The 17,062-nt window shown below is 37.5% G+C and overlaps 1 protein-coding gene across 6 annotated transcripts in view; it reads left to right on the top strand.

Moving 5' to 3' along the window:
- The window catches only part of LOC124169768 (activating transcription factor 7-interacting protein 1-like), a 95,496-nt gene that overhangs the window by 62,640 nt on the left and 15,794 nt on the right, over positions 1 to 17,062 (top strand). For 5 of the 6 annotated variants that reach the window (XM_046548489.1, XM_046548493.1, XM_046548490.1 and 2 more), the window contains 4 exons: positions 6,692 to 6,874; positions 11,213 to 12,000; positions 15,628 to 15,768; positions 16,288 to 16,401. In XM_046548489.1, the coding sequence (XP_046404445.1) occupies positions 6,692 to 6,874; positions 11,213 to 12,000; positions 15,628 to 15,768; positions 16,288 to 16,401 (1,226 nt within the window). The remainder of the gene's footprint in view (positions 1 to 6,691; positions 6,875 to 11,212; positions 12,001 to 15,627; positions 15,769 to 16,287; positions 16,402 to 17,062) is intronic. The other variant, XM_046548494.1, reaches the window with a different exon arrangement.

Raw genomic sequence — 17,062 nt, forward strand, 5'->3', positions numbered from 1 at the left:
CCCTCTACTAAGTATGCGCACCAAAATGTACGCTAAAATTCACATATTAAATGCATTGCAGGAGTATTGGCTCAGCACTGCACTGGGTGCCATATGGCACCCGTGGGCGTTGACAGGTTAATTATTCCATCATGATGATATAGTTTTCACGAATCGTTTGGACGTTGACCTTGTGAACTCGAACTTAGCACTTAACCACGGGAGTTACCTTCGACTAATTACTCAACAACTTTTCTAGGTGTGTCAGCAGCACTTTAGCCCAGATGAGGTATTGTGGGAGACTTCATATACTGACGTAAGGTCTGGAAAAACTGTGACGGCACCGCTGTATCGCCCGAGGTTGAAAGAGTCTGCGGTTCCCCATATATTCTTCAGCTATCCATCACCAAAACCAAGATCTGGAGGACGAAAAAAGAGTATGCTCAATAATTTCCTCGTTCAATTCCACTTCCCCTCGGTTATGACGTTTTCACACGCACCGCAGTACCTGCGATGACTCCCGGTTCAATGTATTCCAAAGGAAGCTTACACACGATGGCTTTACCGTCGGCGATGGCCTCGGCCAGTCGACCTGTCAGTCCAATCCGGTCGCACATGTTTTTTTGTAATATGATTTTGTTCTTTTTTTGCGTATGATCCTGGTAAACTATTCTCGGGTTCTCCACCGGGTGAGATGATTGTAGTCCGACGCTTCGATGGCTGCCTCTGGGTTGCCTGTGTTTTCCGATTTTTCCGGTGTCGTAGGAGAGGTTGTATATTCCAATATAATTCTTCTTATGTCGTGCCCGTGTTAAATCCAGCAGTCGGTATCGGCGGTGGTGGTGTGTACGAAAACAGTCAACGGTCGATGCCGGTTTTGCCGCTACCGAAAAATGGCCTACTATATCATCAGATGGCCGTGTATTCACCGGTGGAAGACCCCAGAACCGTCATTGAAGTGCTTGCGTGAAGAAGCCTGTGCGAATGTCGTAGTCGCTGTATGCCTCTGCTGGCTGCCGTCACGGCCTGGCCCCTGGGACCTAATGGCTTGACGTCATAGTTTAGGGATGGAGCCTATGTATCATCAAATGGCCGTGTATTCTAGTGATGAGATGGACTGTGATTCTCCAATCACTTCGTTACCTGTGACTGCTACTCATCAGTAACGGTGATTCTTAACTGTTATTGCTGCTACTTTGTCCAATTCTAATGAATGAGCTCTCCGCAAAAGGAATGAATAAAATCATTGAAAATTGTAAAATTAGGCAAAATATTTGTTTTTGAGGGAATAGTTCTGATTCTGAATTTATATTACGACAAATTTTATTTGGTGAAGGTATTGATAAGTGGCAATCATTAAAATCTCGTCCGCATTTATTTGCCATATTTTATGTTCAACCCATCATGATTCAAACCGTTAGCTGTACATTTCGTATAAAATGTCTTATTCATCGCAAAAGATGAATTAGACATCCTTTATTATACTGTTGGTAGTTGGTAGCAGCCGAAGCTATATTCAACGTGTTCACAGTGATTTCGAGTATTCATTGATTTAGTCACCGGCAGTGATCGGATACTTCTCTTCAATCACAGGTAGCGATATATCGCTAATCACTTGGTAGCAGCCTGTGTTTTCATCACCGAATCTAGTGATCCAATCACAGTGATTTCGAGTATTAAATCACCGACAGCTAGTGATTGCTACTTTTCAATGACGGTGATTCAATCACAGCGATATATCGCTCATCTCTTGTTGATTCACCGGTGGAAGACCCCAGAACCCTCAGTGAAGTGCTTGTGCGAATGTCGTAGTCGCTGCGCGCGGCTCACGATCGCGGCGAGCCGTATCGATATTCGGGTTCACGTTCGTACTCCAGTATGTACTCGCAGAATAAATTAAATGATTAGAAGTGGTTAGAAAAAATGTTCTATTTAGGCATGCATCGTAAGCATGGAACACGCGACGCGCGAAACATTACTAATAGTTCTCTCGTATGTTGTTTTAAATATTAGTCACATATACGACAATTTTGAAATTGGAAATTAAAAATACCTACCGAGTATTAGAAAAATTAAATCATTTTAAATCTAATAATTTTCCAGGTATTTAGCTGCCAGACGCGCCATTTTTACGTAAATATCTTGACATGACTATTATCGGAGAAGTCGTTTGTTAATAACGCGAAATCCGGTGTTTCTTTTTAGTTGTTGCAGTCCTTCTGTGTTTTAATCTTTACGCTTCTGGTGTAACAGTAGCTGTGAATAATTATCAATTTTTTTGTCAAAATGGCGTATATTTCAGCAGTAATTGATATTGTTCAATAACTTAGACAAATACCACGTGTAAGGGCCCTTGAAATAGTTTTTTTTACGAACAGAGGCTCTAGAAATCATAATATAGAAAGCCTTTCTTTGTGGGTGTCAGTTGTTGAAGTGCTGTTAGGAAAGCATGTTTTGAAATTTTCGTGAAAATAGCATGGGTACATTTCTCACACCATCCTCCTTCGCAGAATAACTCAAATAATTGGAATTGGTTAGAATAAATGTTCTATTAGGCATGCATTGTTTGTGAGTACCCTCATCAGAAGTTTTTATAACTTGAATGGCCTCAGACATACTCACACATTTATATACCTTGTATGTTTCTCCTTTCGGCTGCAATCTCATCAAATGGCCACTAAATATCTCATCACTTGGATGGCTGCTGCTAAAAAATTGTGTATATTTTTTCGCTCATCGAGTTAAATAAAATTTTATTTGATTTGGTTCGAGTTTTTTTTTGGAGAAGCTCCTATGAAATCTTATTTGAAGTACTCATATAGCTACCATCTGTCATCGATAAAAGGGTCTACAGGGTTTGTCCGGAAAGTAATAGGACTGATTTTCTTCCACCGCGACTGTTCTTTGGAGCGTGTCTGCACCGACTGAATTTGGTAGAGGGTGTTCCTAGCTAACGAACGAGCGGCTGGTCAGTTGTCTGCGAGCACCTGGAGAGTCAGGACAGACGTTTTTGCACGACGTGTTTCTGTGAGTGGTGCAAGCCGAAAATGCAGCGTTCGTTACAGCAGAGGTACGCGATTGAATTCTGAGTGAAACTCGGTAAATATGCGACAGAGACGTTTGTTATGATCATGTAGGCTTACCCAGATGTTGCTTTAGCAAGAAGTGGTGCGTTTCGGTGGCACTGGGCCTTTTTTGAGGGCCGGGAAGAGGTTGCTGATGAAGACGGTGCTGGAAGACCTGTGACTTCGGCAAACACCAACATTTTGACTCGTGTGCACAAAGTTTTGAACTCAGACCGTCGACTAAGCATTCGTTTAATTGCCCAGATGTTACATTTATCAAAATCTGTGGTTCATGACATTGTGACGGAGCATTTGAACATGCGCAAGATGTGTGCGCGAAGATGGTCCCAAAAGTGCTCACTGACGACTAGAAATTGCGGCTCACATCGCCTTTCATGTGAACAGCTAATTAACCAATGCCGGCATCCCAACGCTTCCGCAGCCACCCTACAGCCCAGATGTGGCCCCCCAGACTTTTTTTTTGTTTCCTTGTGTGAAATGGCCGATGAAAGGCAAGAATTTTGAGACGACATAGGGGATCCAATCAGCATGCACCTCGGCTCTCGAGGCTATTTCGGAGAATGTCTTCTGTGACGCCTTCATTGGTTGGAAATCGTGCTGGCAGCGATGCATCGACGCAGAAGGAGCCTATTTTGAAAATTTTAAAAGAATTGTAGCGATTGGCTCAATATTTTTTTTTTAATCGACTCAGTCCTATTACTTTCCGGACAAACCCTGTATGTTCCCATAAAAGCAATGAATAGGCCTAAATTACCAGAAGAGCAATACTTAAGATATCCTGACTTAGGTAAACGAAAAAAAGAGCAGGTTGCAATCATTGGGTATTAATAAAATGGGTGATTATCTGATTACAAAAAACCAAGGTGCATTCAGCTGGAAGGTTATGAAAGATATTTCTGTACTGGCTACAGAGGTCAAGCTAAGGTTTAAAGTACCCACTCTTTCTGTGATTATATTTCTGTACTTACTGACTCTATGGAAATTAGTTCTGTCAGCCTTTCCTGTTAACTTCACTGTCACACTCTTTGACTTGAATTATTTACTTTTTAAATAAATGATTTAACAAACTAATTATGAATTGATTTTTACTATAAATGAATTTAAAGAATTTTATAAGTAAAGCCCTGTAAAATTTTTCTATTAATTACTTTAAACAGATTTCACAACTATGAAAAGAATTGTTTTCATAGAATTATGTAAAATGTTATGATAATGGATTTTTTTCCTTTAAATTTATTATTAGCATTGGTAGTTTTGATTTTTTTTAATCCTCTTATATGGTAAAATTTTAATGTAAATATTTTTAGTGAGCAAATGTAATTGAATCATCATTATCATTTTTTTAAATTAATATGAAAGTATCATGGCTAAGGTCTACTTAAGGTGTTACTACAAATAGATTACAATTGCTTCGAAGTTGGCTTTTCTGAGAGGTAATTAATAAGCTCAATTGCTTAGTATTGAGAAGGATTTTGGTGATGAATTTTGTCTAGTACAGTGAGTCCTCGTTTAACGTTGTTGATTCGTTCCTGAAAAACTCGACGTTAAGCGAAACAACGTTAAACGATGCAGTGTTTCCCATAAGAAACAATGTAAAAAATATAAATTGGTTCCTAACAATCCATATCTTCGTAAAGAATCCAGAATTTCCCGGGCGAGAATCCAAGGAGGCTAATTATCGGAGCCGTAACTTTAAGCAGACTTCGTGACCAATCGGGAGACGCCTGAATCAGGCCAAAATGAAAAAAAATCTGAATCTAACATTCGGAAGCACGAGGATGAAGGGCGAGTCAATTTTCGTGATGATATGAATTCTTTAACCCCGCGGAAATTGCGAGAAACATTCATTACCGATTATTCACTTCAGCATGATAACGATTCATTCGAAACGAAACGAATTTTCATAACGAAAAGGTTGGGAAGAAGGCATTATTAAATGAAATATAAAAACTAAAAAGAAAGTATTTTAATGGCGAAACATCGATATTTTCAGTAACAGAAGAAATTTTAATTGCAAAAACTCGACCTGCAAACCTAAAACTCGACCGATCTCTCCAGCAGTTGCACCTTCTTCAATTCTTTTAATAATACCAAGTTTTTGTTCTAATATCGCCGTTTTTTCTTCACGTCTGAAGAACCACCAGGATAGCCACTCGCTTCTTCGTGGACATTTTTTTCGGTTGGCATCAGAAAAATATACGGATAATGGGTAAATGAGGCGATAATTATTCGCTCAGATGCATATTTAACATACGCTACCCACGCCAACCTTTTCTGTCGAACAAAAATTACCAATCGCATTAATATAGTAATATTTGCTATACATCAGATGCGCTTGCGTCCTAATCGCCATTCATTTTTTTTTCGTCGCGCATAATTTGAACAACGTTATCGCGAAGCAATAACGACGTTAAATGATCAAGGGTTTCAATTTTTGGACAACGTTATCGTGAAACAACGTTAAACGGGACGACGTTAAACGAGGACACACTGTATAAATGAGTATGTACGTATAAGAGAGTATAATATATTGACCTGAACTATTAAGTCTTGGTGATTCAACTACAATTTTTGGTTGATGACAATCTTGCCTGTGATATTATTGAGAAACTCACGGAATATGTGGTCAATCACAGAAAATAACCATCTCATCTGGAAATTTATGCAATGAATTATGAGCTGGAGTTCTCGCTTCAAGCATCACGAAGATGGTAGAAGACAACTGTTGAAATGTTCTATTTCATCGGAGACCAGAAGCATTTGAAAGAGCTAACATTGTAGATTACAGGATATTATCAGATCTTGATGTACCTGTGGAATTCAATAATGTGTCTGTAGTCTATCCTGTTGAATGGATTCTTGGTTATGGTTTTTCAAATGTATGATTTGCCTTGGTTTATTCTTTTTTGTACTGCTTTGAATCTGACTGATGCTTGACTAACCTGTCATTTATTTAAATTTCTTTGTGTAGTATTTTTTGATAGCTTATAGAATATTGTATTTCCTTGTAATTTATGACTATATTGTAAAAATGGAGTGGTATATGACATGGCAAGGAGAAATTAAGGCGACTTTGTCAAAACTATAATGCTGGAACATATTTAAACTGTGTCTCTTAGGGTCCTAGGTTATGTTGTCTGTAGGGTCCTAGGTTTGGTTTTTCATCATGCTTTTAGTGCATGATTTTTTTATTTTTCTAACATTTGCTCTGTTAGAATTGGTGGTGTGATTTGACTGTGTTTGCTTAATTTTTTTATATTTTTTTATTGTGCTTGACTTTAACTCAAAAACTCTCTTATACTTTAGTGCTGCTTTCTAACTTATTTCTATATTTTATTAAATTTTAATTACATATGTATTGTGATCAGCCATCATAAGCATTTTGGTATTCCTACGGCTATTTTTGCCTGAGTTGTCTCTGGTGGGTCTTTTTTTATGCATTAGTTTTATTTTGTTCAATTTTTCTTATCATTTTCGTTATTTCAATAGTAAATTCTTTTATGTTTCAGTTTATGTGTGTTAATTAAATAAAGACCTGTAGTCATGCCAGTTCATCCGGTCAAGCCTACAGAAAATTCCGAATGAATATAATGAAAACTTAATTTCTTTTATTTTTTTGCATCAAGGTCAATTTAGGTTGAAGAAATTTAGTGCCAATCAAAGCCATAGTGTAGTAAAGAAAATAAACTTTAATGCTAAGGATGGGAAGGTCGTTAAGAAAAGCAGCAGCTCCAAACCAAGTGGAAAAGTAGTTGTAGAAGCAAAGAAAATTAAAGTCGGAAAAAAGTTACATTCATCCCATCATCAAGGTATAATATAATATAAGTATAATATAGGTAAATTCCACCCCCAATGTCACACAAAAATTGTTTAAAGTTAAGAGTTAAAATTTGATTAAATTATTGTTATTTTCTCTGAGGTAAGTCTGTATATTTCACCTGTTCATTATTACACATCAATCAAGTCTTTCATGTCATCAAATTTTGCTCAGTATTTTGATTTTTTTAAATCATCCTTTACAACATATGTTTTTTGAGCTTCAGAATTTGTAAAAAAAATCCAAATTTTTTATTCAAATGAAAATTTTTAAATAAAAATTACTATAATTGCGGTAATCGACAAAAGTGCTGCCTTAAGATAATGATGATTGTGATCAGAGCTGCCTAGCAATTATCATTGCGAATGCTTGGATTAACTGGTTGTCAATAAATTGTTACATTTGGGCTTATTTTATATACCTGCCAGACTTAAAGGATCATACGTGAATAAATGACACTGCTGCAAGCTATGCAGACATGAGTTATTCAGATCAACTTACATATCATCATTCTCTGGTGTAGGAGCGTGTGGGTTTGTTTTTGATAAAAGAAGTTATGAATGGAGGTGTGTTGGTTATTTTAATAAAATGTCATTGAGTATAAATGGAATAAAATATGGTATTTGAGGAAGTATAAGGATTTAGTTAATGACTATTGCTTATAATAAAAATGTAGCTGAGTATCATGCTGATGATATCACTGATCTTTGCTGTTTTCATCTCTTAATTTCCTGTTAGGCTTAATGACATGGACTTCATTATTAGCTTCACAGAATTCAGAGGTGTAATAACTAGAGAAAAAAAATCCATAATTTGCTTCTGATCCCTGTCATGATTTCTGACACTCAAGTTTCAACTCAAATATTCTTTGAACTGGTAATATTTGAAGATTAAATATGGTGGGAAAATTATTGGTTGAATGTCTCATTTTTTGTTGAGATTCATGCCACTATGTTTTCTTTCTATTAAGTCAATTTCCCCAGGTCAGGAAAGACTATTAAAGATGTGTGCTCGGTTCTATGCTGAAAAAGTTGCTATCGTGTAATTTTTATTGGTTCTCTTACTCAGAATTGGTTGTGACTTGTGGTCCATGTTACTCTTTTGTGCTGTTGTGTATCTTAAAAATTTTTTTTTAAATTATAAATTACTACGGTCGGCTGTCAGAAACATTTACATATTCGTACAACTATATTTGTGCCTTTAATGTACTTGAATTTTACTGTCCAATCGATTATTTATGGCTGCTCTCCCTCTCGCTAGCATGTCTATGCATCAGTGTGATTCATTGTTGCTATCCTGGGATGCGGAAATTTAACATGCTTGTGTTTATCCCTTCCTTGAGCATTGTTACTTACATATCGTGATCAAAATCTGTTTTAACTTGCCCTTATTACACGTAATGTTCTTTTGTGCATCTTGGTTGTGGTTCGCTTCTACCTTCCCCCCATCCCAAGTGTTGCTTCTGCTTTTTGGTGACAGTATTTATAAGGAATATATTTTCACGTACTGCAACTCTATTATGGCATCAAATTTAGTTCACAATTGCATGTTCATTTTCATACGTGTCACGCACTTCTTTGTTTTACCTTTTTGAAAACTTAGCTCACACCTACCTCATGAATGTTAAGTGCTTGATTAGGAGTTATTTGCCTGTTAGGTTATGATTAGGTATGCATCACTGAATTGGTTTTCTGTTGACATTGTTGTGGGTTACAGACCATGGTTAACCCTATAAATATTCCACTGCATATTTGTGGTGATTTTCTTCTCATATTTGCTCAAACATTCCATAAATCTTCGCGCCCCTTCATGTTCCATGTCATTATGGACTTCATTCACTTTTCATAGGCTTGATCAACTATATGAAGTGAGGGTTATTTCTTCGGATATCTTTCCTGCCAAGTTATTGTCCAGGAATAGTTGAACCCCTTTCTTACAGTTATATTCCCCTCCAGTGGTACAAATCTACAAGTGTTTGTAGAAAATGATTCATGTCATACCTGTGATTTGTCATCTATTGGTATCAAGTGAGCTGTCATCAAGTGATGTCCAACTCTTAGTATTTTTTGAGTATTTCTTGAAGATTGAACACAGTGAAATTACATTATGCACTATTTGTGTTTTGGTGTTGATTCCAATTGGTATGCTAAGGAGCGGAGGAAGCATTATCTTATGAAATGATGAGTTATGTCAACTCAGATGTGAATGAATGAACATTTATAACATGAATGTGAGGTGAATCAGTAGTTCCTGTTCAAATTTTCCAAGCCTGCTGCACTGTGAGTGGATCGCATTCATGAGTGGATATTGTAGTGTCCGAAGCAAAACTGTAATAGTGTCTAGGTCTGATTTGCATTTTTGGGTGTTCAGAGTGCCTGACTCGTTAGGGAAGGTGGGGAAGTGTCACCTCCAAATCGTGTTCAAACTTTGCGGTGTATTAGGAAATGAAGTTTTTAGAGAAATATTTTTGCTCAAGCATCCAATGTGCCTTATTTTTTTAGGTACTAACAATAATTTTTTGTACTGGCTAGATTTATGCAACCCGTGACACAAAAATCCACCTTATAACATCGTATTGTGATATTGTTTTCCTACTTGTTATTTGACCTTTCTCTTTGCCAAAGTGAGATACTCTCCTGATCAGCTTTGAGTCTCAAGATATCAAAATTAATGAATCCTTCTTTAAAAGATGTCTCTTTCCATACAAGTGACTGAAGTGATCAATATCTACTCGATTACTGTAAAAGTCTTTGACCAGTGGTTTTCATGAGGTTTGAGAACAGGGCATATTGAGATTTATTTTAGCTCCTGAAGTTTAAGATTTTGTAGTGAATTGTGGAGAACTTGCTTTATTCTGCAGTGTGTTTATACAATTATTGAAATCATAAGCATATTTTATGCTCATTTTTCTTTCCTCTTAAGAATTGAATGAGCTAGAATAAGCATAATGTACTAATAGCAACTTAGCTTGTTCTCTTCATTCCATCCTATTTTCTAGCCGAAAATAGTTTATGGCTTATATGTACATGTTTGGATTTATTCAGAATAATAAAACCACTATTAAATTGAAGAAGCTACTTACTACTGTCTTCAGTTGCTGGAGTAGCATTTTTGCTACGGGGTAAATTATTCAATAATGTTAAGGGTTTCACTCTGCTGAGATGTGTTCTGCAGATAATCTTATTACGTATGCATAATAGTTTAAAAAAAAACAGGAAATACAGTAGATTCCGTTTAATGGGTCCACCAGTTACTTGGGGCAGCCGCTCAATTGGGGCAGATCTTGAAGAACAGAACCCAATAGAGGAATATCCCAGAGTATTCTCCGCTTATTTAGTACAACATGCCGCTTTATTGGGCCATGAGTCAGCCACATAAGACTCTATACTCGCGACGAAATTAAAATTTTTTGTTTTCAGAATACAATTTTTTTTTCCTGCTTCGATTTACTCTTATTTTTCACAAGTGGTCCTATTCTTGTCCTATTTTGAAAGCCCTTGTTGTTATACTATCCGCAAGAGTATAGGTCTTTTCTTTAATAGGACTTAGTAAAAGACATTCATTCAGCGTCGCCCGAGGCTGTAAAAAATATTTTTAACAAAAATGTTATAATTCTTAAAAATGATAATAAATTAACAAAAGTCGCTGATTTATTAATCAAATTAATAGTTTAATAAACTTATGTTGCATTATAAACATTCTTTAGTCTTCTTTCTACCATTGAAAAGTTTTTTATGCCAATATACAAGAGAGTTCGCCTAATTGGGGCAAAGTGCACAAGTCCCAATATGCCCCAATTAACCGGAATCTACTGTACCATAACTTTTCTCATATATTACATGATGCATGTATTTGTTTTCTACATGCATTGTGGAAATAGCAGCTGTGTAAAAAAATTGTCATTTACACAGAATAATCTATAGACTTCATTTGTATGGGAATTTCGTAGCTTACTAGGAATATCCTCTCTCATAGTGGAAGATTTCTATTTAACCGAAGGATTTGAATTATTTCTGGAGGATTGTTTAGTTGAATAAGTGAAACTCCTTTGTGTAGCTTCTGCTTGCTTTTGAAATCATTGAAAATATTTGGCAATAGCCTTGTGTTTGTGCAAACCTTAAAGTTAAATTTTGAAATAAATTATGAAATATATATTTAAATTCAGTGAAAGAGTGTCAATAAATTGAATTGGGTATTCAAAATCAGTTTACATTGTGTGTGTATTTCTTGGAATTCTCAATTTAATAATTTATTTTTTATAATGCAATTTCAAAATGTGTTGTCCAAGAAAGTTTGCTTTTTATATTAAAAGCTCTGCATTACCTTTCAGGGGAAAGAAAGAGATCAAGTCTGACAACTAACGATGAAAGTGACCCAAAGAGGCCAAAACTTGACAGTGGTGCTAAAAGTAGATTGCCCGGTGAAAATGATTCAGTGCGTGAAAGTGAGGGTAAGGAATTGCCCAAGGCCCGTAAAGATACTGTAGAAGTGAGTGTAGTGGATCTAGTGGAAGATGATGATGAACTGGAGAAAGTGAAAAAGGACGCAGGTCATGACAAGAATCCCTCTGGTGGTGAACTTAAGAATGTTGATGCACAAGCCCCATCTGCCAGTAAAACAGCATCCACCAATGCCAGTGAACCCCCTGCACCAGAGGTGGGTGTGCCTTCATCAGTGTCGTCCGTACAGGAAGTGGAAAGTGTTAAAAAATTGTCAAGTGCGTCTGCAGAGGAGAAAAGGACCTCATTGGCTGCTGCTTATTTATCGGGGAAGAATGGGCTGATCTTGCCTGCTCCCTCACTCGAGGCAAAGAAGGCGAAACTCAGTTCCAAGCTGGAAAAGCTGGCCACCCCTTCCCCCTCAAATGTAACTCTGGCAGTAGTTGCTCCAAAACAATCCACCACTGCTACAATAGCTCAAGTACCTGTCTTAATAACTGCTTCGACTCCGGAGGCCACGGAGGTTCCGGTGCTAGCCTCGTCCAAAGCCATGGAATCTGCGAAAGAGGTGGCCAAGGAGGGTGAAACGGTGCTCTCTGGTGCTGATTTGGAGAAGAAAAAGGGTCTGAACACGGTCCACTCTGAAACGAGGAAGGCTGTGCAACAACTTACTAGGCCGGTAAGTCTAGAATGGGGCACTTGAAGTGTCTACAGTCTATACCTTGTTTGTCTCTCTATTAATTTATTGGATTGTGTTATTAAAATAAGACATTGCAATATTTCCACCAAGTTTTATTACTACACAATGCGTTTCGTTGTCACAAACGACATTATCAAGTGTGACAAGTCTTAAAGAGTTCCTCCTTATCTTGAGATACATATAAGCAGGAACTCTTTAAGACTTGTCACACTTGATAATGTCATTTGTGACGAGGAAACGCGTTGTGTAGTAATAAAACTCAGTGGAAATATTGCAATATCTTATTTTAATGATATTAAGAACTTCCACCATATCGTGCCCAACATCATACAAGATATTGGATTGTGCTCAAATGGTGTAAAATCATCAATTTTTTACAATCCTAATATTGGTTCTCTCCTACTATTCTTAGGGCTTCCTCAGTGCTGATAGAAATTATTAATTTTAATTACATCATTTTTTTGAAGCATCACATTTCCAATGCTTCCACCCTTGATTGCTCTGGATGTGAAAATCTGATGTAATTATATATACCAAAGGAAGGAATTGCATTTATCTAGATTATTTCAGTGCCCATTCATTTAGTACCTTCCTTTTCAAGCCTATGCACCCAAGGGAGGACCATCCTTAGTTGAGTTTGCATGCAGCGTAGATTACTGTAAAAACTTTTGTTTGGTGGAGAAATGCTTTATTTCCCAACTCGAGAGCATACCAATTCAATTTATAACTGTTCTTAATTTGCTGTTTGAAATGTGGTATCCTGTGTAAACACATCTCTTGTGATAAGAATTAATTATCCTTGCTGAGATGTCGCATTTTCCCAATGTGGGCTGGCAACTATCCAGGTGACAACTTAGCATGGATTATTTTTTGTTACCTTCTCTGTATTATGTGCAATGATCACATCTTTGTTCTGTATAAATACCAGTACATAATTATTAAATACCCTTGATGAATTTATGACAAGTAGATCTAGATGCGTTTCAATAATGTGAATTACCAAAAAGAAAACTCTACAATGCCCCAGTTCTGATGTGCTCTCATTACAAAAATTAACATCTCCTTTTTTATATAAAAGGGAATGTTTTTTAATTTAAAACTTATTGGACATGTATGTGTAGCAACTGCTTACATTTGGTTCCTTAGGATGCATGTATTTTAACAGGGTTCTTGCTGGTGCGGGAAGTCATTGAAATGTCAGGGAAATAAAAATTGGAACCTAGAGTCTTGGAAATGTCAGACGAATAAGTTAATGGTGAGGGAAAAATTCGAGAGGTGCAGCAAAAAGCTGAAAATCTTAGTTGAACATCCTGAAATGTGCACAATTACTTCACAAGTCGAATTAACGTATAGGTCACAAACACAATTGTCCTGAAGAAGTTGACGTGGGGAAAAATCGGGAGCTGCAATGTGTACAACCGAACACCACTCTTCATCCTTAAATCGCTCCCATTGTCAAGAATAATTCTTGTCCAGCATCATTATGTGACTGTCATTGTTTTCTCACATCATCCATAATAATAGGGTGGTTTCCTATTTTATTTTTTTTAATTGCCTAAATCGAAAGATTATTACTCTTGGAGTATGTATTTCATGCTTTTAGATTTTTAAATGACGATTTATATTTTTTGTGATTAAATGAAAAGTGAAAATTTTCAAGCGCGCGAAAATGCGACAGCTAAGTATGAATGCTGGGAAAACTCCGTGTGACGTCGTTCTGGTTCCAGCTGCCGCAAGTGAGGTGACCTTGGGGCGAGGCTTTAAGCGCTGATACGACGCAGGATGCTAGCAGGTAGCAGAGTACCCTGCTAGCTGGTAGCACTTGGCTTAAAAAGGATTATCAATACCTTATCCAACGAAGAAAACTTTCCGACCTTAGGCAGTTTTAATAGGTGATTATTAAGACATGTTTCCCTGAGCTCTGTGCCTCATGCATGAATTGGTAATATCAGGCGATATAAAACTCCTATCTACTCGTATAGAAACTAGGTCCCTGTGACGTCACGTGGAGTGGCATCGCATGAGTGCCAATCTGGCCTTTTTCAAATGAGGAAAAAATTGACCATTGCCATTCGTCTAAACCGGTATTTCTAAAACAAAATAATTTGTATATTATGAATACTCTAATGGTGGGTAACAAATCACAATCAATGCCTTTCGTTTTCTTTGATGAAGGAAACTACCCTATTGTTACAATGCATTGCTGTTTGAGCGGCAAGTGGTCAGTTTGTTGCCACTCTAGCTGCACGGCCATGGGCAGTGCTACTTGGCACTACTTGACTTGACACTACTTCGTCTCAGCGACTTCTACTGCTTGACTTTACTTCATAACTATCAGGCCACCCTGTGTTGTTTGGAAAGGATAGTACCCAGAGAAATCGGAAACTTGGAATTTGGAATTCATGGTCACATTTTAGGATTTTTAGGTAAAGACTCAAAGCAAGTATAGTGATGGTCAACCCCCTCAAATGTCTGATGGCTCGAAGTTGAAGTAAGGTTGTGAGCGGAATACGTTAAACAGCAACAATGGAAAAAACGATTTCCGACATACCGTGCACGAGATCATATTATACCCTGCTACACAACATTGAACCTTGTGTGTGTCCAAACATGTGTAGACCAAAAACGTCATGTGAATGCATAACCCAGCAAAAAGATTTCAAAGTTCGGGCAAACCCTGACGATTAATAGTTATTTTATTATTTATTAAGTGTAGTTTCTTTTGAGTTATTTTTTCCCTTTAAGAGTGCCAAGAGGTGTGCTTAACCGGCAGGATGTCCAACCGCAGATGTGTTATGACAAGACTTAACTAACTGTAATGAGAAAACAGTGCTTAGGATGCGTTTGATGCAACCAAAAGTGGCAATATGGGGAAAAAAATCCACAGAGGAAAAATCATTTGCCTTGACCAGGATTCGAACCCGGATCCCTCGATTTCCGGCCGAGTGCTTTAGCCAGTTAAGCTACTGAGGCGTCATTCTCCCCTATGGAAATTTGTGGACTATACCGGACAAGGTGGTATGGACTGCTGAGCATATTATGTCCAGGTCGTGCGCTAGGCACCACAGCAGGAGAGCAAAGCCCGAACTTTGAACACTTATTTAATTCCACAAATTTCCACAGGGGAGAATGACGCCTCGGTAGCTTAACTGGCTAAAGCACTCGGCAGGAAATCGAGGGATCCGGGTTCAAATCCCGGTCAAGGCGAATGATTTTTCCTCTGTGGATTTTTCGCACTATTTGTGCATTGCGGGTGACTCCGTAAAAGTTATCACCGTGGCCAGTCCCGGTGTACTTAAATAATGGCAATGTGGGGTTTGAAAGCATGAGATACACCTACATCCTTACTTCGGTCGCAATCCGTGCAAAATGTCATTGATTGAAGTCAAGGAAATTGAAAATTAATATGAACTCTATTAATTGTGTATAATAGTGTTTTACTATTTTTACAAGTCAAACATGAATTAACGGTGACAAAATTTGATCAGATCACTGTGGATATTGTTTGATCATGCATAAATATGTTGTCTCATGACATTTTAGCCTTATAGGCATTAATCTGATGAAAATAGTAGTCTATATTGAAGTTTTAAATGTATATTTCAGGAGTTGGAGTCCTTTTTCTTGGAATTGGCCTGTGAATTGATAATATGCAAGAGTGATGCTGGGCGGTATCGTCAGCTGTATGAGGAAATGAAGGAGAGTTGTGAAAATAAAGCGAATAAAATCGCACAATTAAATAAACAGGTGGGTTAATCATCATTGTTTTGCTTTAGTATTTTTCATCATGTATTGCTTATACTGGGGGAGCGGCATAGCCATGTGATTCGAGTGCTTTGTTTCTGTCCAGAGGTTCTTTGGTTCGAATCTTGGGTATACCCTACGGTCATCCTCAAAGTGAAGGATGACCCAGGGAAAGAAACAGACCTTTACCCTGGGTATGTATCATACCTGTGGCGTAGTCAATGGTGTGCTTTATCATCACATATCAAACTGGCCTTTTATTTGAGTCACTGAGTGCCTTGATAATATTATGCAATTCACGGTTTTAAGTTTTTTTTTTAATTTTCTTGCAATTGCATCAAATGTAAAGGGATAAAACTGTATAAATGCTCAACAATCGCCCTTCGAGTCAAATCCGCTCATCCAGTATTATAAGGGCTATCTGGAGGTATCGAATTAAAGTGCTGGTCTCCCATCCAGTGGTGTGGGAAAAAATAAGTGAAACCTTCGTTGAAAGTCTAATTTTCCTTTCAATTTTTTCAGTTGGTGGATCTGACTGCTGTGGTGCATAGAGCTATCAACGATGGCAAGGAGAGGAGGGATGCACTCCCTCTTAAAGTTACTCGTTCGGTGGGCCTCCAGTTGGAACAAAGTCAGGTGAGCATAAGTACGATGCCATTCTAACCTGGAAAATTATTTTTATGAAGTCTTCCTGGGATCTGCACTGATTTAAATAAGAAATCAAGGCAGGGATATGCACTGATTTAAACTGGTAGAAATCCCATGAGGACTTCCAGTGAGTACTCTTTATGTTAATATTTCTTTTATCAGTCCAGTTGCCCTCAGTCAACCTATGAGTGGAAAAATGCCAAATCTGCTTGTCTTAAGGCCGTTTTAAACAGGGATTGACAATGTGCAGATTGCACTTAAAACATATGTGAGGATGCGACCTCAAAATTGGAGCAGGGGCTATTTTACTATCTCGTGTCCACTGCTGTACACAATGCAATTTTGACGGAGCCTTCATACGCGGGTACATCAAATTGAAATGAGTGAAACGGCCTTTAAGAAAAATTTTAGGAGTTGAAAACTGTTCGGGGGTTAGTCTTTAATTCCAAATTTTGGGTCAAATTTGGACAACTTCCTTGATTCTGCCAAGTATGGAAATTTTTTGGAAGTGCAATCATTGATAAGCTACAGCTTGCAAGTAGCATCTCTTTAAGGGATTACTTCTACAGGAATAGTTCATTTCTATCATTATAGCTACAAGCAATGAATGAGCCATTGAACTACATATTCATTTGTAGATCCATCAGCC

This window comes from Ischnura elegans, chromosome 12 (assembly GCF_921293095.1).
Source record: "Ischnura elegans chromosome 12, ioIscEleg1.1, whole genome shotgun sequence".
Classification (NCBI taxonomy): Eukaryota; Metazoa; Arthropoda; class Insecta; order Odonata; family Coenagrionidae; genus Ischnura; species Ischnura elegans.